Raw genomic sequence first — 22,177 nt, forward strand, 5'->3', positions numbered from 1 at the left:
CGAATGTCTTTCAGGAAGCCTGTTTTGAGAGCTCTTATTCGATTCCCTGTCAAATTACAAGCCTGAAACAATTTCTAAAGACTGTTGACATCTGCTGGAAGCATTAGGAAGTGCAATTTGACCCCACAGACACAGCATATTAGAAAGGCAATCACTAATCACTAGGCATTCATCCAAATGTCCAAATACTGCCCCCTAGCCCGAGTGTGCGTGGTTTGTGTGTGTATGCGTATGCCTTTGGTTGGATCTAATGTGTATATTGTTAGTTTCCAAAGCTCTCAAGTTATAAAATACAGAAACATTATTTAGTTGAATCCAGCCTCCCCACCTTGCTGATTTAGTTGTGCTGATGTTGGATTCAGGTGGAGGGGAATCTCTGACACAAACAGAAGACAGGGCAGAAACACACCGATCTGCATCCACTAGATTAAGGTTAAACAGACATCCATCCACTCCAACAAAGCTATTTCACCATGCATTTTATTCTCCCTGGTGAGTGTTTTTCATGCATAAGGATGGCCTGGCATCACTAATCTTAGCATTGTGTTTGAATGAAAATGGCCGCCTCTTCCTCCTCCTCCTATATTGTGATTCATGCTGTGAGTGTAACGACCCAGAACTCATATTCAAAGGAAATCACAGACATCTAACGTCTTGGGTGTTTTTCTTTTTGATATACAAACATGCAATGGAAATGAATTAGATACTACACCATTTCACCCACCAATGTTCTGTTAAGCAAGGACACATTTATAGGCCATTTTCATAATTGGAGGTTGATATAACCCCTAATTATTTGTAATCAGGCATTTCAGTTTTCTGACAAACTATCATCAGATGTTCTTTGTGGACGTTCCAGATTCCCATAGAGAATGCCTGCAGTTTGCCCTTAGTTACACCAGGGGTGGCCAACTGTGATGCGGGTGGGGGCCACAAAAACCTGAACTCATCATGAGGTGCCGCAGTGCCTCGTGGTTCTGCGTACCAACATCCATCTAACTAATTTAATGCAATTCTACACATTTTGCAATAGGGTGGAGGCAAATGTTTGCTGTTATTAATATGATAACTGATGATCAATGGGCCCCACTCCGGCTGCTAGACTAATTTGTCAGTCAAATTTTTTTTTGGCTGACATGGGCTAATTGAGTGACTGCAGAACCAAATTTCTTACTTGCACCTTGTAACTCACAACAGTAAGTTGAGACTCTGACCCCACCCCCCACCCAAAATAAATATATACAGTATCATTCAAAAGTTTGTGTTATTTCATGTTATTTTAATGTCTTCACTATTCTACAATCTAGAAAATAGTAAGAAATAAAGAAAAGCCCTGGAATGACTAGGTGTGTTAACTTTTGATGCCAAGCGTTACATCTGGAGGAAACCTGGCACCATTCCTATGGTCAAGCATGGTGGTGGCAGCGTTTTTCATCTGCAGGGATTGGGAGACCAATCAGGATCGAAGGAAAGATGAACGGAGCAAAGTACAGAGAGCTCCTTGATGAAAACCTGCTCCAGAGTGCTCAGGACCTCACACTGTGGGCGAAGGTTCACCTTCCAGCAGGACAATGACCCTAAACACAGCCAAGAAAATGCAGGAATGGCTTTGGGACAAGTCTGAATGTCCTTGATTGGCCCAACCAGAGCCCAGACTTGAACCTTATTTAACATCTCTGGAGTGACCTGAAAATAACTGTTTAGCTACGCTCCCCATTCAACCTAACAGAGCTTGCAGAGAAGAATAGGAGAAACTCCCAAATACAGGTGTGCCAAGCTTGTAGCGTCATACCCGAGAAGACTTGAGGCTGTAATTGCTGCCAAAGGTGCTTCAACAAGTACTGAGTAAAGGGTACAAATAAATATAAAATGTATATATAATTTATTTTTTATTGGTCCTCAGGCTTACAAAAGGGGGTACCCCGTGGGCCGCCAGTGGCCCATCCCCGTGTTAGGCCATACTCTTTCTTTCTCGCTCTCTCTCCATTCTCCCATTCTCTCCATCAGTTAGTCCTGAGTACAGTCTTCCTTCCCTGTCGGTATGTGACCATGATTGTGTCCAGGAGGCTTTTCTTTCTAAAAAGGCTGTAATTGGCCTGTTAGCGGTTAAGACCTTGTCCGTTGTAAACTAAATGTCCCTGAGCTTCTCTTGGCCTGCTGGGAGGCCTCCAGCCAATGGGCCTTAAAACGGATTCATTTCCCATCAGCACCCTGGGGGAGCCTTTTATTTCAGCTTAAAAGCCCTTTACTGCAGCTCGATGGCCAGTAAGGCTGAGGTCAGGCCTGTGGCAGTGTTTCTTAGATAAAGGGGGTGTGTGCTCACTGTTTCGCTACTGCCAAACTCTTCATTGAGAGGAAGGGAGGCTATGCTTAGTTTTTAATCAAATCTAAACTAAATGGGGGAAAAAAACATTTGTTTATGTTTCTAAATATAAGGTTTACGGACACAAAAAGCAATTCATGTTCAATGTGAATATGTGCACTGTGCATCACAGCTGAATAGGCTGCGCTTCCGCTGTCAAAATCCATGCCACAACTAACCGTGTTAGTGCTAAGGCCAGCTTTCGGTTGGTTTTAAATATCCCCACGAGCACATACTGAAATTGTCACTTTGGCTCACATTTTTAAGGACACACCTCAGATATTTCCACCCCTCCCACCTCAGCGTAAGTGAGCTCATATAAGACAGTTAAATTATCAATATTGGCACTAGGGTTTGAAAATAGAATAGAAGTGCCGGCTTTAAGAGGTAGAAATTGCAGACGAGCATGCGTACTTAACACCAACAGGAAATAGAGCCATAGGTATCGTAACCCATTTTCATCACAATTCATTTTCTTCTGCCTCATTTGACCTTGAATTGAATACAGTAACATGTTCAGTAGAGCTTACACATTGAATCAATTCCTGCCAAATGTTAGGCATTGAATCATTAAAAACAAGAGAACTGGTATAACACGTGTTCAATCTTAGACGCATTCAGCCTTTCTCGTGATGACGGATGTGTATTTTCACTGGCTTAAATGTCTTCTGGTTGGGCGAGCGAGCGTGTGTGTGTACAAATGTGTGTGCGTGTTTGCACGCGTGTGTGTGTGCTAGTGTTGATCTTTCCACTGCTGTTTGCTATTCAGACACACTCCCTCTGCTCTGTGTGGATGTGATTGAGTGGAAGGGAGCTGAGGGGAGCCATGCCAGAGCTCTGCCCTCAAGGTCACTCTATGAAGCTCTAAATCCCAGGAGGCCAGCGCCCAGGGAGGGAGGGAGGGAGGCACTGTGGACATTTCCTCCACGACATCTTATCATTACAGGGCATGAGGGTAACCTTGACCTCGACCAGCACTTTAACTCTCTCTCAAAGCCTTCAGCCCTTAGATAACTATCAACCTGATAACATCAGAACTCCTAACTCAACCCAGGCCTCCTGTACTGAGCTCATCAGTATGGATGCATCGGGATCCTTTGAGAGAGTGGCCCTGTGGATGTATCATGACCCTTTGAGAGACAGTGGCCCTGTGGATGTATCATGACCCTTTGAGAGAGTGGCCCTGTGGATGTATCATGACCCTTTGAGAGAGAGTGGCCCTGTGGATGTATCATGACCCTTTGAGAGACAGTGGCCCTGTGGATGTATCATGACCCTTTGAGAGAGTGGCCCTGTGGATGTATCATGACCCTTTGAGAGAGTGGCCCTGTGGATGTATCATGACCCTTTGAGAGAGAGTGGCCCTGTGGATGTATCATGACACTTTGAGAGACAGTGGCCCTGTGGATGTATCATGATCCTTTGAGAGACAGTGGCCCTGTGGATGTATCATGACCCTTTCAGGTAAACGGAGACACTTTTAAACTGAACATTGGTGTCAGTCTCAACTGACTCATGTTCGGTCTTCTTGCTGGCATTTGACAGTACAAAATACATAAGTTACATACCAATAAAGAGACTAGCCTACTGGCCTTACTGGGTGGATAGGAACATTAGACAAGCTATTTAGGAGTGGTATCACACCTGGCACAAATTATTGTCTAGTTCTGTTTTTCTTTCCGGTGGGTGCCATGTATTTGCACCCATAGGGGAGTAGTTCAAAGTCCGGATAAAGGGGGTGGCTTGGGTCAAATACTCTCAATTAATGATTTGTTAAACAGAGTCAGGATAGCACAGTCAACATTAAGATCCCAGCTTTCTGAGAAAGTCGTCTCTGACTCTTTTTGTAGAATAGGTCTGTACATTTACTCCACTGAAGCTTATTGTCCAAGAGGACACCCAGGTATTTGTATTCCTCTACAATCTGTATATTCTGACCTCTGATAGATGTTGCGGAGGTAGGTGTTGTTCACTTCCTGAAGTCTATGCCCATCTCTTTGATCTTGTTGGTTTCGACAACAAATTGTAATTCATCACTCTACGAAGTTATTTAGGACTGGACTAGTTTGTTACGGCTGGTCAGTGAGACTAGTTAGTTTATGACTGGTCAGTGAGACTAGTTAGTTTATGACTGGTCGGTGAGACTAGTTAGTTTATGACTGGTCGGTGAGACTAGTTAGTTTATGACTGGTCGGTGAGACTAGTTAGTTTATGACTGGTCAGTGAGACTAGTTAGTTTGTTACAACTGATCAGTGAGACCAGTTAGTTTGTTACGACTGGTCAGTGAGACTAGTTCGTTTGTTACGACTGACCTCATTAGTCCTTTATTATACCAAACAGAGGTAACATCATTAGTCCTTTATTATACCAGACAGAGTTAACATCATTAGTCCTATATTATACCAGACAGAGGAAACGTCATTAGTCCTTTATTATACCAGACAGAGGTAACATCATTAGTCCTTTATTATACCAGACAGAGGTAACATCATTATTCCTTTATTATACCAGACAGAGGAAACATCATTAGTCCTTTATTATACCAGACAGAGGTAACATCATTAATCCTTTATTATACCAGACCCTCAGCTGCCTCGGAACAATCAGCCCGCTGCTCAAGTGATTAGACATGGCAGTCAGGGCGCACACACGCACATTGACACACACTCACACACACACACACATAGGCCTACACACACACACAGCATCAGTGTTAGCAGATGACAGTGACATTTGAGGTGTGTGAAGTGCTGTCCCCATCCCCAACTGTTTGTTTTGGCATCATGAGGCAGGAGAGAAGTTCAGTGCCACAGCCAGTCAACACACTTTACCATCTGTCAGAGAGACAGGTAAAAGAAATGAGAGACAGAAAGCCCATTTAGAGTTGTGAAATGGTTTAGATGGGAGGAATAGGCTAGGGTTGAATGTGTGATGCGTTCTTGTTTACTTGGGGTCTTTTACTGTAGGGATCTGAATGTGTTACACTTGGCAGAAAACCAGACTGCTTGCCCTGGGGTTGTGTCTGAATTATGTGTGTCTGTAATATTAGGCCAGCTATTTTTTTTTTTCAAGTTTTGAATGCCCGACTGCTTTAGAAATGGCCTTTTGCTTAGTACCAGAGCTAGTAATCTTCTTTTCGTTAGCTTTATTCCCTTAAATTGACTGTGACAGAGAAACATAAACTAGCCCTGCTCTTTTACTGGAGTTGTATTGTGTAGATTCTATCTGAGGAGTGTGTTGTGGTAGTACTGTTGTTCATTCTGAGAGTTTGTAGTGGCGGCCAGGGAAGAGAAGCAGCATCATCAGGAGGCCTTCTCTTAATAGAAGTCAGAGGATGTTCAGCCAAGAGGGGAATGAATGCTAATAACCTCTGAATAGAATGTAAAAGGCTCTGTCACTGGACAGATGACCTCATCCCTCCACTCTGAATAGAATGTAAAAGGCTGTGTCACTGGACGGATGACCTCTCATCCCTCCACTCTGAATAGAATGTAAAAGGCTGTGTCACTGGACAGATGACCTCTCATCCCTCCACTCTGAATAGAATGTAAAAGGCTGTGTCACTGGACGGATGACCTCTCATCCCTCCACTCTGAATAGAATGTAAAAGGCTGTGTCACTGGACGGATGACCTCTCATCCCTCCACTCTGAATAGAATGTAAAAGGCTGTGTCACTGGACAGATGACCTCTCATCCCTCCACTCTGAATAGAATGTAAAAGGCTGTGTCACTGGACGGATGACCTCTCATCCCTCCACTCTGAATAGAATGTAAAAGGCTGTGTCACTGGACGGATGACCTCTCATCCCTCCACTCTGAATAGAATGTAAAAGGCTGTGTCACTGGACGGATGACCTCATCCCTCCACTCTGAATAGAATGTAAAAGGCTGTGTCACTGGACAGATGACCTCTCATCCCTCCACTCTGAATAGAATGTAAAAGGCTGTGTCACTGGACAGATGACCTCATCCCTCCACTCTGAATAGAATGTAAAAGGCTGTGTCACTGGACGGATGACCTCTCATCCCTCCACTCTGAATAGAATGTAAAAGGCTGTGTCACTGGACGGATGACCTCATCCCTCCACTCTGAATAGAATGTAAAAGGCTGTGTCACTGGACAGATGACCTCTCATCCCTCCACTCTGAATAGAATGTAAAAGGCTGTGTCACTGGACAGATGACCTCTCATCCCTCCACTCTGAATAGAATGTAAAAGGCTGTGTCACTGGACAGATGACCTCTCATCCCTCCACTCTGAATAGAATGTAAAAGGCTGTGTCACTGGACGGATGACCTCATCCCTCCACTCTGAATAGCATGTAAAAGGCTGTGTCACTGGACGGATGACCTCATCCCTCCACTCTGAATAGAATGTAAAAGGCTGCGTCACTGGACGGATGACCTCATCCCTCCACTCTGAATAGAATGTAAAAGGCTGTGTCACTGGACAGATGACCTCTCATCCCTCCACTCTGAATAGAATGTAAAAGGCTGTGTCACTGGACAGATGACCTCATCCCTCCACTCTGAATAGAATGTAAAAGGCTGTGTCACTGGACAGATGACCTCTCATCCCTCCACTCTGAATAGAATGTAAAAGGCTGTGTCACTGGACAGATGACCTCTCATCCCTCCACTCTGAATAGAATGTAAAAGGCTGTGTCACTGGACGGATGACCTCATCCCTCCACTCTGAATAGAATGTAAAAGGCTGTGTCACTGGACAGATGACCTCTCATCCCTCCACTCTGAATAGAATGTAAAAGGCTGTGTCACTGGACAGATGGCCTCATCCCTCCACTCTGAATAGAATGTAAAAGGCTGTGTCACTGGACAGATGACCTCTCATCCCTCCACTCTGAATAGAATGTAAAAGGCTCTGTCACTGGACAGATGACCTCTCATCCCTCCACTCTGAATAGAATGTAAAAGGCTGTGTCACTGGACAGATGGCCTCATCCCTCCACTCTGAATAGAATGTAAAAGGCTGTGTCACTGGACAGATGACCTCATCCCTCCACTCTGAATAGAATGTAAAAGGCTGTGTCACTGGACAGATGACCTCTCATCCCTCCACTCTGAATAGAATGTAAAAGGCTGTGTCACTGGACAGATGGCCTCATCCCTCCACTCTGAATAGAATGTAAAAGGCTCTGTCACTGGACAGATGACCTCTCATCCCTCCACTCTGAATAGAATGTAAAAGGCTCTGTCACTGGACGGATGACCTCTCATCCCTCCACTCTGAATAGAATGTAAAAGGCTGTGTCACTGGACGGATGACCTCATCCCTCCACTCTGAATAGAATGTAAAAGGCTGTGTCACTGGACAGATGGCCTCATCCCTCCACTCTGAATAGAATGTAAAAGGCTGTGTCACTGGACGGATGACCTCATCCCTCCACTCTGAATAGAATGTAAAAGGCTGTGTCACTGGACAGATGACCTCTCATCCCTCCACTCTGAATAGAATGTAAAAGGCTGTGTCACTGGACAGATGACCTCTCATCCCTCCACTCTGAATAGAATGTAAAAGGCTGTGTCACTGGACAGATGACCTCATCCCTCCACTCTGAATAGAATGTAAAAGGCTGTGTCACTGGACAGATGACCTCTCATCCCTCCACTCTGAATAGAATGTAAAAGGCTGTGTCACTGGACAGATGACCTCATCCCTCCACTCTGAATAGAATGTAAAAGGCTGTGTCACTGGACAGATGGCCTCATCCCTCCACTCTGAATAGAATGTAAAAGGCTGTGTCACTGGACAGATGACCTCTCATCCCTCCACTCTGAATAGAATGTAAAAGGCTGTGTCACTGGACAGATGACCTCATCCCTCCACTCTGAATAGAATGTAAAAGGCTGTGTCACTGGACAGATGACCTCATCCCTCCACTCTGAATAGAATGTAAAAGGCTGTGTCACTGGACAGATGACCTCTCATCCCTCCACTCTGAATAGAATGTAAAAGGCTGTGTCACTGGACAGATGACCTCTCATCCCTCCACTCTGAATAGAATGTAAAAGGCTGTGTCACTGGACAGATGACCTCTCATCCCTCCACTCTGAATAGAATGTAAAAGGCTGTGTCACTGGACAGATGACCTCTCATCCCTCCACTCTGAATAGAATGTAAAAGGCTGTGTCACTGGACAGATGACCTCATCCCTCCACTCTGAATAGAATGTAAAAGGCTGTGTCACTGGACGGATGACCTCTCATCCCTCCACTCTGAATAGAATGTAAAAGGCTGTGTCACTGGACAGATGGCCTCATCCCTCCACTCTGAATAGAATGTAAAAGGCTGTGTCACTGGACAGATGACCTCTCATCCCTCCACTCTGAATAGAATGTAAAAGGCTCTGTCACTGGACAGATGACCTCTCATCCCTCCACTCTGAATAGAATGTAAAAGGCTGTGTCACTGGACAGATGACCTCTCATCCCTCCACTCTGAATAGAATGTAAAAGGCTGTGTCACTGGACAGATGACCTCTCATCCCTCCACTCTGAATAGAATGTAAAAGGCTGTGTCTCATCCCTCCAACCACAAATTGGATGTTTTCCTCTCTGCTATTGCCAGACATGAATAAAAACACGTTCTTTTTGTTGTTGTAACATCTTACAGGGAGGGTTATGTAAGCTATTAATGAGGAAATGTAAGGGAATGAAACAGAGCAGCCAAAAGGGATTTTAGACTATCTGATTGTACCGTATTCTGACTCGTTCTCTCTCTCTTTGCAGAAGGGATTCGTAACATGTCCATGGACTCCAACCCCATGCCGATGCCCATGTCAGACCCCAACGCCTGGGCCACCGCCATGAACAACCTTGGCATGGCTCCCATGAACATGACGGGACAGCCCCTTCTGTCAGGTATGGGTCATTTAATCCTAACCATACCTCTACTGTAGTTATAACCGTACCTCTACTGTAGTTATAACCGTACCACTGCTGTAGTTATAACCGTACCACTGCTGTAGTTATAACCGTACCACTGCTGTAGTTATAACCGTACCTCTACTGTAGTTATAACCGTACCTCTGCTGTAGTTATAACCGTACCTCTACTGTCGTTATAACCGTACCTCTACTGTAGTTATAACCGTACCTCTACTGTAGTTATAACCGTACCTCTACTGTAGTTATAACCGTACCACTGCTGTAGTTATAACCGTACCTCTACTGTAGTTATAACCGTACCTCTACTGTAGTTATAACCGTACCTCTACTGTAGTTATAACCGTACCTCTACTGTAGTTATAACCGTACCTCTACTGTAGTTATAACCTCTACTGTAGTTATAACCTCTACTGTAGTTATAACCACTGCTGTAGTTATAACCTCTACTGTAGTTATAACCTCTACTGTAGTTATAACTGTACCGCTACTGTAGTTATAACCGTACCGCTACTGTAGTTATAACCGTACCTCTACTGTAGTTATAACCTCTACTGTAGTTATAACCGTACCACTGCTGTAGTTATAACCGTACCACTGCTGTAGTTATAACTGTACCACTGCTGTAGTTATAACCGTACCACTGCTGTAGTTATAACCGTACCTCTACTGTAGTTATAACCGTACCTCTACTGTAGTTATAACCGTACCTCTACTGTAGTTATAACCGTACCTCTACTGTAGTTATAACCGTACCTCTACTGTAGTTATAACCGTACCTCTACTGTAGTTATAACCGTACCTCTACTGTAGTTATAACCGTACCACTGCTGTAGTTATAACCGTACCCTTGCTGTAGTTATAACCGTACCTCTGCTGTAGTTATAACCGTACCTCTGCTGTAGTTATAACCTCTACTGTAGTTATAACCTCTACTGTAGTTATAACCTCTACTGTAGTTATAACCTCCACTGTAGTTATAACCTCCACTGTAGTTATAACCTCTACTGTAGTTATAACCGTACCACTGCTGTAGTTATAACCGTACCACTGCTGTAGTTATAACCGTACCTCTGCTGTAGTTATAACCGTACCTTTGCTGTAGTTATAACCGTACCTTTGCTGTAGTTATAACCGTACCTCTACTGTAGTTATAACCGTACCTCTACTGTAGTTATAACCGTACCTCTACTGTAGTTAACCTCTACTGTAGTTATAACCTCTACTGTAGTTATAACCTCTACTGTAGTTATAACCTCAACTGTAGTTATAACCTCTGCTGTAGTTATAACCTCTACTGTAGTTATAACCTCTACTGTAGTTATAACCTCTACTGTAGTTATAACCTCCACTGTAGTTATAACCTCTACTGTAGTTATAACCGTACCCCTACTCTAGTTATAACCGTACCTCTACTCTAGATATAACCGTACCTCTACTCTAGATATAACCGTACCTCTACTGTAGATATAACCGTACCTCTACTGTAGTTATAACCGTACCTCTACTGTAGTTATAACCGTACCTCTACTCTAGTTATAACCGTACCTCTACTCTAGTTATAACCGTACCTCTACTCTAGTTATAACCGTACCTCTACTCTAGTTATAACCGTACCTCTACTCTAGTTATAACCGTACCTCTACTCTAGTTATAACCGTACCTCTACTGTAGTTATAACCGTACCTCTACTCTAGTTATAACCGTACCTCTACTCTAGTTATAACCCTACCTCTACTGTAGTTATAACCCTACCTCTACTCTAGTTATAACCCTACCTCTACTCTAGTTATAACCCTACCTCTACTCTAGTTATAACCCTAACCATAGGTGGAGTCTGTGTGGCTACAGTAGAGACTAGGGGGAGTGTCTGGAGTGTCTGTGTGGCTACAGTAGAGACTAGGGGGAGTGTCTGGAGTGTCTGTGTGGCTACAGTAGAGACTAGGGGGAGTGTCTGTGTGGCGACAGTAGAGACTAGGGGGAGTGTCTGTGTGGCTACAGTAGAGACTAGGGGGAGTGTCTGTGTGGCTGCAGTAGAGACTAGGGGGAGTGTCTGTGTGGCTACAGTAGAGACTAGGGGGAGTGTCTGTGTGGCTACAGTAGAGACTAGGGGGAGTGTCTGTGTGGCTACAGTAGAGACTAGGGGGAGTGTCTGTGTGGCTACAGTAGAGACTAGGGGGAGTGTCTGTGTGGCTACAGTAGAGACTAGGGGGAGTGTCTGTGTGGCTACAGTAGAGACTAGGGGGAGTGTCTGTGTGGCTACAGTAGAGACTAGGGGGAGTGTCTGTGTGGCTACAGTAGAGACTAGGGGGAGTGTCTGTGTGGCTACAGTAGAGACTAGGGGGAGTGTCTGTGTGGCTACAGTAGAGACTAGGGGGAGTGTCTGTGTGGCTACAGTAGAGACTAGGGGGAGTGTCTGTGTGGCTACAGTAGAGACTAGGGGGAGTGTCTGTGTGGCTACAGTAGAGACTAGGGGGAGTGTCTGTGTGGCTACAGTAGAGACTAGGGGGAGTGTCTGTGTGGCTGCAGTAGAGACTAGGGGGAGTGTCTGTGTGGCTGCAGTAGAGACTAGGGGGAGTGTCTGTGTGGCTGCAGTAGAGACTAGGGGGAGTGTCTGTGTGGCTGCAGTAGAGACTAGGGGGAGTGTCTGTGTGGCTGCAGTAGAGACTGGGGAGGCGGGGCGCGGGACGGGGAGTGTCTGTGGCTGCAGTAGAGACTAGGGGGGGAGTGTCTGTGTGGCTGCAGTAGAGACTAGGGGGAGTGTCTGTGTGGCTGCAGTAGAGACTAGGGGGAGTGTCTGTGTGGCTGCAGTAGAGACTAGGGGGAGTGTCTGTGTGGCTGCAGTAGAGACTAGGGGGAGTGTCTGTGTGGCTGCAGTAGAGACTAGGGGGAGTGTCTGTGTGGCTACAGTAGAGACTAGGGGGAGTGTCTGTGTGGCTACAGTAGAGACTAGGAGGAGTGTCTGTGTGGCTACAGTAGAGACTAGGGGGAGTGTCTGTGTGGCTACAGTAGAGACTAGGGGGAGTGTCTGTGTGGCTACAGTAGAGACTAGGGGGAGTGTCTGTGTGGCTACAGTAGAGACTAGGGGGAGTGTCTGTGTGGCTGCAGTAGAGACTAGGGGGAGTGTCTGTGTGGCTGCAGTAGAGACTAGGGGGAGTGTCTGTGTGGCTGCAGTAGAGACTAGGGGGAGTGTCTGTGTGGCTGCAGTAGAGACTAAAGGGAGTGTCTGTGTGGCTGCAGTAGAGACTAGGGGGAGTGTCTGTGTGGCTACAGTAGAGACTAGGGGGAGTGTCTGTGTGGCTACAGTAGAGACTAGGGGGAGTGTCTGTGTGGCTACAGTAGAGACTAGGGGGAGTGTCTGTGTGGCTACAGTAGAGACTAGGGGGAGTGTCTGTGTGGCTACAGTAGAGACTAGGGGGAGTGTCTGAAGTGTTTGTGTCTGTGTCTGCAGTATCCAGTGGATGTTTCTGACTCTGTAGCTGCAGACTGGTTGCTGGATTCTGTGGCTCTGCTCACATTTGCCTAAGTCGGCCATTTTCTTTGTCTCTATTAAAATGAACATGCTGCGCTGAGTCAGCCAGATGGACTTATGACTCTATCAGTCTGAGGACTTGAGATCCACACAGCTCAGTACCAGACAGGTGGCAGGAACTTTCGGAGTATCACCCTCTCTTACAAAATTCATGCTTGTTCATACAATGTTCTCTATTGAAATATTCATGTTAAGTTCAAAAGAATACAAGATCAAAATTGCTGACATCATTCAAACCAACGAGGGTTTGGAACTTTAAAGCCAGTTATCTCAGAATCATCTTTTTGCAGATAAAAGCTTATAGTCCAAAGCTCTCAATGTCATCATGTGTCACCATAGGAATAGGCAATTGCGAGAGGTTTTACTTTGCCCAAAATCTGTCCATGAAAATAAGTCCACGAAGCGAGGAGTGTTTGTATGGAGGTCAATGAGGGTGTTGATTTTGGTCAATATAAAATGTCATGGCTAATTTGCTATGTGAGGCTTATTTGATCGAATGCACTGATGTAAGTGGCATTTCGAACAAATCCAAAAACTATTGTGAAGTTGTGCCTACTTTCATATAAGTGGAGGATTCAACATTTACATTTTACATTTACGTCATTTAGCAGACGCTCTTATCCAGAGCGACTTACAAATTGGTGCATTCACCTTATGATATCCAGTGGAACAACCACTTTACAATAGTTCAACATGGCCATTGGCGGCTTCCACACCTTTTAAAATCATCTGGGTGGGGATTTCTATGAGTTGGGGGCAATCTGCCAATGAAGAGCAAGAAAATTCACTACTTTAAAATGGAGTTGGCCTCAATGGCGCTGCTCATGCTGTCACAGACGCTATAATGGCACAGATACAAAAATGAGTCCTCTATCTCTATGGCCTGTTGACACGTATCTGCCCTCTCATTGGCTAGAATGATCCCACCTGATCTCAACTCATCCCGCGGCCTTCCATCATTGAGGACATGTATTTCCTTTGTTAGAGCGGTCACTCAAATATCTTGTCAATATAATAGACAATCGGGTCACAATTACAGTGGCAGAGCCAACAGATATGTTATCATGAGTCACTCAGTCAGGTGAAATTACAGTGGCAGAGCCAACAGATATGTTATCATGAGTCACCCAGTCAGGTGAAATTACAGTGGCAGAGCCAACAGATATGTTATCATGAGTCACTCAGTCAGGTGAAATTACAGTGGCAGAGCCAACAGATATGTTATCATGAGTCACTCAGTCAGATGAAATTACAGTCGCAGAGCCAACAGATATGTTATCATGAGTCACTCAGTCAGGTGAAATTACAGTGGCAGAGCCAACAGATATGTTATCATGAGTCACTCAGTCAGGTGAAATTACAGTGGCAGAGCCAACAGATATGTTATCATGAGTCACCCAGTCAGGTGAAATTACAGTGGCAGAGCCAACAGATATGTTATCATGAGTCACCCAGTCAGGTGAAATTACAGTGGCAGAGCCAACAGATATGTTATCATGAGTCACCCAGTCAGGTGAAATTACAGTGGCAGAGCCAACAGATATGTTATCATGAGTCACCCAGTCAGGTGAAATTACAGTGGCAGAGCCAACAGATATGTTATCATGAGTCACTCAGTCAGGTGAAATTACAGTGGCAGAGCCAACAGATATGTTATCATGAGTCACTCAGTCAGGTGAAATTACAGTGGCAGAGCCAACAGATATGTTATCATGAGTCACCCAGTCAGGTGAAATTACAGTGGCAGAGCCAACAGATATGTTATCATGAGTCACTCAGTCAGGTGAACCATAGAGACGTGTCATTAGAGCGTCCTTGGGAGACAGGAGTGAGAGGAAGCAGAGCTCCTTCTAGAATGATAATGTTCCATCAATGTTTGTTTAATGGTTAGGAACTGAGAGTTTGAGATGAATGAAACGCAATAAGGCGCTATGCTTCTGGTGTTTATTGTTTGTTCAATATCAATAGAAGCGCTGCAGGGCATTTATCACTTTAACATTGCGTTTTGACTTCATCATTTCACTCCTCCGGCTGTGACGATTTATGCAGCCATGTGTCGTTCCTCTCTTCTTACTAGAATGTCTTGTTTCCCAAAGCCTTTTTCTAAACCACCACCTTCAGCTTCTTTAAAAGCACATTCATATCAACAGAGCTCCAGAATTCTGGGCCTCACAGTAATCCACTAGGACTCCATATTTTAAAGTGGGCTTGGAGGATGCTATTCTACCTACTGGGTTTTTCCTATTGAATTTCATTTGTACAATTTACTGAGCTGCTGCCAGACTTAGCAGACTCTCCTTGCTACACTGCTGTGCTGTGCAAGAGAAAATGATGCACTTTGTTGAGTGAGTTATAATTGTAGAGTGTGATGGAGAGGAATACTATTGTATTTGTGTGTTCTGTCACTTAGCACCTTGAGCCATGGGACAGCATAAGCAAGCTGCCGTTAGTGCTGTTACCTTCATTAGAGGACTCTCTCCATCTCTTAAATACCGCAGCTGCAATGGTCTCACACGGACACACACCCCATCATTGCCAGTGGTTAGGCTGCAGTCAGGTTGTCTGTGGTGGGGGGGGGGGACAGCTGTAGTCCTCGCAAATCACCTGAAGAAATAGATCTTCCATATCTCGTCTCTCCCCCTCTACTCTCCTCTCCCTCTCTACTCTCTCTACTCTCCTCTCCCTCTCTACTCTCCTCTCCCTCTCTACTCTCGCCCCCTCTACTCTCTCCCTCGCCACTTCCTTGCGCGCTCTCAATTTGCCTTTATTGGCATGACATAACAAGGTACATATTGCCAAAGTGTTACAATATTAGCATCATTAAAATAATAATCAATATTGTCAACTCTACAAAACTCACAAAGTAAAGTAGGACACATATTAATCTAGCAGCCACACTGTTTAATTATACATGTATACATTATACATTACTTCTTCATCCTGTTTTAATTTCAATTAAAAACAACTGTATTCTCTTTTTTTTTCTTTAACCTTTATTCAACTAGGCAAGTCAGTTAAGAACAAATTCTTATTTACAATGACGGTCTACCTCTGGGGCAGAATGTTAAACTACAAATATCAACTTTAAAAAGTTGTCAGTCCAGGAAACAAACATGTCTCAATGTCACTCTTCTGTCTTTTAATCAGTGAAGCCCGAGGTGGTGTTGTTATTGAAACCCATGGTCCAAGGGGTGACATTATTTCCTTCCATTTTTATTTACTTTTAAATAATGAATGACTATTGAGGAAAATATTCATGAAGAAATTCACTATAGCCAAGGTTGTCCACTAACTGTGTTCCTTATGAACCAGTGAACTGAGGAGCCAGACATTCAGTACTAAACTTGCCCTGTACTGAACTCCATCTATAATTCAGAAAGGCAGAGCTGCTTGTGTTTTGCTGGGGACTATTGTCTGTGAGATCTGATCCACAGTCAGTTCAGAACTTTATTAACACACCATGCCTTTATCTGTGTTAATGGTGGTCAAACAGCTGAGAGACTAGATGGCTTTAGAGCCACAATACAGGTGGTTACCATTGTTATTGTACGAGGATATTATACAGTAGGTTACACAGAATGCTTTCCTGGTCTACTGTAGGCCCACAAACAGCACACACACACACACACACTAACAGCACACGCACACGTAAAGACTTTGTTACGAGTTCGGCTTGTACCTTTGAACTAATCCACCTGGATTTTCTACTGATTCTCCATCGTGAGGGATTGAACTTCATCTTCTCCTCTGTTGTTTTTCCTCTGATGGAGCTCTCTCTCTCTCTCTGTCGGTCTCTGTCTGCGGTCTCTCTCTGTCTGTCTGCGGTCTCTCTCTGTCTGTCTGTCTGTCTCTCTCTCTCGGTCTGTCTGTCTCTCTCTCTCGGTCTGTCGGTCTCTCTCTCTCTCTCTCTCTCGGTCTGTCGGTGTCTCTCTCTCTCTCTTGGTCTGTCGGTGTCTCTCTCTCTCTCGGTCTGTCGGTGTCTCTCTCTCTCTCTCGGTCTGTCGGTCTCTCTCTCTCTCTCTCGGTCTGTCGGTGTCTCTCTCTCTCTCTCGGTCTGTCGGTGTCTCTCTCTCTCTCTCGGTCTGTCGGTGTCTCTCTCTCTCTCTCGGTCTGTCGGTGTCTCTCTCTCTCTCTCGGTCTGTCGGTGTCTCTCTCTCTCTCTCGGTCTGTCGGTGTCTCTCTCTCTCTCGGTCTGTCGGTGTCTCTCTCTCTCTCTCTCTCTCGGTCTGTCGGTGTCTCTCTCTCTCTCTCTCTCGGTCTGTCGGTGTCTCTCTCTCTCTCTCTCTCTCGGTCTGTCGGTGTCTCTCTCTCTCTCGGTCTGTCGGTGTCTCTCTCTCTCTCGGTCTGTCGGTGTGTCTCTCTCTCTCTCTCGGTCTGTCGGTGTGTCTCTCTCTCTCTCTCGGTCTGTCGGTGTGTCTCTCTCTCTCTCTCGGTCTGTCGGTGTCTCTCTCTCTCTCTCGGTCTGTCGGTGTGTCTCTCTCTCTCTCTCGGTCTGTCGGTGTCTCTCTCTCTCTCTCGGTCTGTCGGTGTCTCTCTCTCTCTCTCGGTCTGTCGGTGTCTCTCTCTCTCTCTCTCTCGGTCTGTCGGTGTCTCTCTCTCTCTCTCTCTCGGTCTGTCGGTGTCTCTCTCTCTCTCTCTCGGTCTGTCGGTGTCTCTCTCTCTCTCGATCTGTCGGTGTCTCTCTCTCTCTCTCTCGGTCTGTCGGTGTCTCTCTCTCTCTCTCTCGGTCTGTCGGTGTGTGTCTCTCTCTCTCTCTCGGTCTGTCGGTGTGTGTCTCTCTCTCTCTCTCTGTCGGTCGGTCGGTCGCTCGGTCGGTCGCTCGCGCTCTCTGTCGGACGCTCGCTCGCGCTCTCTGTCGGACGCTCGCTCGCGCTCTCTGTCGGACGCTCGCTCGCGCTCTCTGTCGGACGCTCGCTCGCGCTCTCTGTCGGACGCTCTCTCGCACTCTGTCGGACGCTCTCTCGCACTCTGTCGGACGCTCGCTCGCACTCTGTCGCACGCTCGCTCGCACTCTGTCGCTCGCTCGCTCGCACTCTGTCAGTCGCTCGCTCGCACTCTGTCGCTCGCTCGCTCGTACTCTGTCGGTCGCTCGCTCGCACTCTGTCGGTCGCTCGCTCGCACTCTGCCGTTCGCTCGCTCGCACTCTGTCTGTCGGTCGCTCGCTCGCACTCTGTCGGACGCTCGCTCGCTCGCACTCTGTCGGACGCTCGCTCGCACTCTGTCGGACGCTCGCTCGCTCGCACTCTGTCGCTCGCTCGCTCGCTCGCACTCTGTCGCTCGCTCGCGCTCTCTGTCGGACGCTCGCTCGCTCGCACTATGTCGGACGCTCGCTCGCTCGCACTCTGTCGCTCGCTCGCGCTCTCTGTCGGACGCTCGCTCGCTCGCACTCTGTCGGACGCTCGCTCGCACTCTGTCGCTCGCTCGCGCTCTCTGTCGGACGCTCGCTCGCTCGCACTCTGTCGGACGCTCGCTCGCACTCTGTCGCTCGCTCGCGCTCTCTGTCGGACGCTCGCTCGCTCGCACTCTGTCGCTCGCTCGCACTCTGTCGGACCCTCGCTCGCTCGCACTCTGTCGGACGCTCGCTCGCACTCTGTCGGACGCTCGCTCGCACTCTGTCGGACGCTCGCTCGCACTCTGTCGCTCGCTCGCTCGCACTCTGTCGGTCGCTCGCTCGCACTCTGTCGGTCGCTCGCTCGCACTCTGTCGCTCGCTCGCTCGCGCTCTCTGTCGGACGCTCGCTCGCACTCTGTCGCTCGCTCGCTCGCACTCTCTCGCTCGCTCGCACTCTGTCGGTCGCTCGCACTCTGTCGCTCGCTCGCGCTCTCTGTCGGACGCTCGCTCGCACTCTGTCGGACGCTCGCTCGCACTCTGTCGGACGCTCGCGCTCGCTCGCACTCTGTCGGACGCTCGCTCGCACTCTGTCGGACGCTCGCTCGCACTCTGTCGGACGCTCGCTCGCACTCTGTCGGACGCTCGCTCGCACTCTGTCGGTCGCTCGCTCGCACTCTGTCGGACGCTCGCTCGCACTCTGTCGGACGCTCGCTCGCACTCTGTCGGACGCTCGCTCGCACTCTGTCGGACGCTCGCTCGCACTCTGTCGCTCGCTCGCTCGCACTCTGTCGCTCGCTCGCTCGCACTCTGTCGCTCGCTCGCTCGCTCTGTCTGTCCCTCTGTCGGTCTCTCGCTCTGTCAAATTATATGCCTTGGCAGCAGCTAATGGGGATCCATAATAAATACAAATACATCTCTCTCAATGGCCCAGAAAGAACGAGATTAGCTTTACATTACAGTAGCATTTATCATGCCTTTTATAACAAAATTAAAAAACTTTATTGAAGACACAGGTCCAGACTAAAATTAGGAGCATATGGAATCTTCTAGGGCTTTCCATCCTCTGTTTCCTCATACTGTTTTCATTCTTTCTCTCTCACTCGCTCGGAGTGGGGATTTCCCCAACAACCATTTATTATCCAAGACATTTGACACATTAATCAGCAGTCTTGATTAGATTTATTGCCTCTGTGGTACGCAACACCACCTGCCACCAAGTCATTGCATCATCAGTGTCTCTAGAGCCAAGTAGCTACAGGGAGATGAGGCTCAGTCAACTTAAAGAAATAAAATGCTGTGGAGACGGACATGGTCTAAAGAGGCACAGACGTCATTTCAACGTGTTTTCCACTTTGGTTCAATGTCATTTCATTGAAATTATGTGGAATCAACGTTGATTTAACCTGTGTGTTCCCAGTGGGTTGTTTTGTGAAGGAAGGGTACAGTACTTCACTATGGGGACATGGTGCTGTAGAGACTTCACTATGGGGACATGGTGCTATGGGGACATGGTGCTGTAGAGACTTCACTATGGGGACATGGTGCTGTAGAGACTTCACTATGGGGACATGGTACTGTTGGGACATGGTACTGTAGAGACTTCACTATGGGGACATGGTACTGTAGAGACTTCACTATGGGGACATGGTACTGTAGAGACTTCACTATGGGGACATGGTGCTGTAGAGACTTCACTATGGGGACATGGTGCTGTAGAGACTTCACTATGGGGACATGGTGCTGTAGAGACTTGACTATGGGGACATGGTACTGTTGGGACATGGTACTGTAGAGACTTCACTATGGGGACATGGTGCTGTAGAGACTTCACTATGGGGACATGGTGCTGTAGAGACTTCACTATGGGGACATGGTACTGTAGAGACTTCACTATGGGGACATGGTACTGTGGAGACTTCACTATGGGGACATGGTGCTGTGGAGACTTCACTATGGGGACATGGTACTGTGGAGACTTCACTATGGGGACATGGTACTGTGGAGACTTCACTATGGGGACATGGTACTGTGGAGACTTCACTATGGGGACATGGTACTGTGGAGACTTCACTATGGGGGCATGGTACTGTAGAGACTTTACTATGGGGACATGGTACTGTTGGGACATGGTACTGTAGAGACTTCACTATGGGGACATGGTGCTGTAGAGACTTGACTATGGGGACATGGTACTGTAGAGACTTCACTATGGGTACATGGTACTGTAGAGACTTCACTATGGGGACATGGTGCTGTAGAGACTTCACTATGGGGACATGGTACTGTAGAGACTTCACTATGGGGACATGGTACTGTAGAGACTTCACTATGGGGACATGGTGCTGTAGAGACTTCACTATGGGGACATGGTGCTGTAGAGACTTCACTATGGGGACATGGTACTGTAGAGACTTCACTATGGGGACATGGTACTGTAGAGACTTCACTATGGGGACATGGTACTGTAGAGACTTCACTATGGGGACATGGTACTGTTGGGGCATGGTACTGTAGAGACTTCACTATGGGGACATGGTACTGTTGGGACATGGTACTGTAGAGACTTCACTATGGGGACATGGTACTGTAGAGACTTCACTATGGGGACATGGTACTGTAGAGACTTCACTATGGGTACATGGTACTGTAGAGACTTCACTATGGGGACATGGTGCTGTAGAGACTTCACTATGGGGACATGGTACTGTTGGGACATGGTACTGTAGAGACTTCACTATGGGGACATGGTACTGTAGAGACTTCACTATGGGGACATGGTACTGTAGAGACTTCACTATGGGGACATGGTGCTGTGGAGACTTCACTATGGGGACATGGTACTGTAGAGACTTCACTATGGGGACATGGTACTGTAGAGACTTCACTATGGGGACATGGTGCTGTAGAGACTTCACTATGGGGACATGGTGCTGTAGAGACTTCACTATGGGGACATGGTACTGTAGAGACTTCACTATGGGGACATGGTACTGTAGAGACTTCACTATGGGGACATGGTACTGTAGAGACTTCACTATGGGGACATGGTACTGTAGAGACTTCACTATGGGGACATGGTGCTGTAGAGACTTCACTATGGGGACATGGTACTGTAGAGACTTCACTATGGGGACATGGTACTGTAGAGACTTCACTATGGGGACATGGTACTGTAGAGACTTCACTATGGGGACATGGTGCTGTAGAGACTTCACTATGGGGACATGGTGCTGTAGAGACTTCACTATGGGGACATGGTACTGTAGAGACTTCACTATGGGTACATGGTACTGTAGAGACTTCACTATGGGGACATGGTACTGTAGAGACTTCACTATGGGGACATGGTACTGTAGAGACTTCACTATGGGGACATGGTACTGTAGAGACTTCACTATGGGGACATGGTACTGTAGAGACTTCACTATGGGGACATGGTGCTGTAGAGACTTCACTATGGGGACATGGTGCTGTAGAGACTTCACTATGGGGACATGGTACTGTAGAGACTTCACTATGGGGACATGGTACTGTAGAGACTTCACTATGGGGACATGGTACTGTAGAGACTTCACTATGGGGACATGGTGCTGTAGAGACTTCACTATGGGGACATGGTGCTGTAGAGACTTCACTATGGGGACATGGTGCTGTAGAGACTTCACTATGGGGACATGGTACTGTAGAGACTTCACTATGGGGACATGGTGCTGTAGAGACTTCACTATGGGGACATGGTACTGTAGAGACTTCACTATGGGGACATGGTACTGTAGAGACTTCACTATGGGGACATGGTGCTGTAGAGACTTCACTATGGGGACATGGTACTGTAGAGACTTCACTATGGGGACATGGTGCTGTAGAGACTTCACTATGGGGACATGGTACTGTAGAGACTTCACTATGGGGACATGGTACTGTAGAGACTTGACTATGGGGACATAGCTTGTCTTGTGGATATTGTGCCTCTTCTAGTCCTCACAGGAGAGAAATAGCTTCCTTATAGGGACAAGGTTTCTGTGGAGTCTCCACTCTAAGGACT

At 46.9% G+C, this 22,177-nt stretch overlaps 1 protein-coding gene across 5 annotated transcripts in view; it reads left to right on the forward strand.

The window, feature by feature from the left end:
• The window catches only part of LOC106604462 (ecto-NOX disulfide-thiol exchanger 2), a 312,275-nt gene that overhangs the window by 215,521 nt on the left and 74,577 nt on the right, over window positions 1-22,177 (forward strand). For all 5 annotated transcript variants that reach the window (XM_014199102.3, XM_014199101.3, XM_014199098.3 and 2 more), the window contains one exon: window positions 9,115-9,246. In XM_014199102.3, coding sequence (XP_014054577.1) covers window positions 9,115-9,246 — 132 coding nt within the window. The remainder of the gene's footprint in view (window positions 1-9,114; window positions 9,247-22,177) is intronic.

This window comes from Salmo salar, chromosome 05 (assembly GCF_965601325.2).
Source record: "Salmo salar chromosome 05, fSalSal1, whole genome shotgun sequence".
NCBI classification, from domain to species: Eukaryota; Metazoa; Chordata; class Actinopteri; order Salmoniformes; family Salmonidae; genus Salmo; species Salmo salar.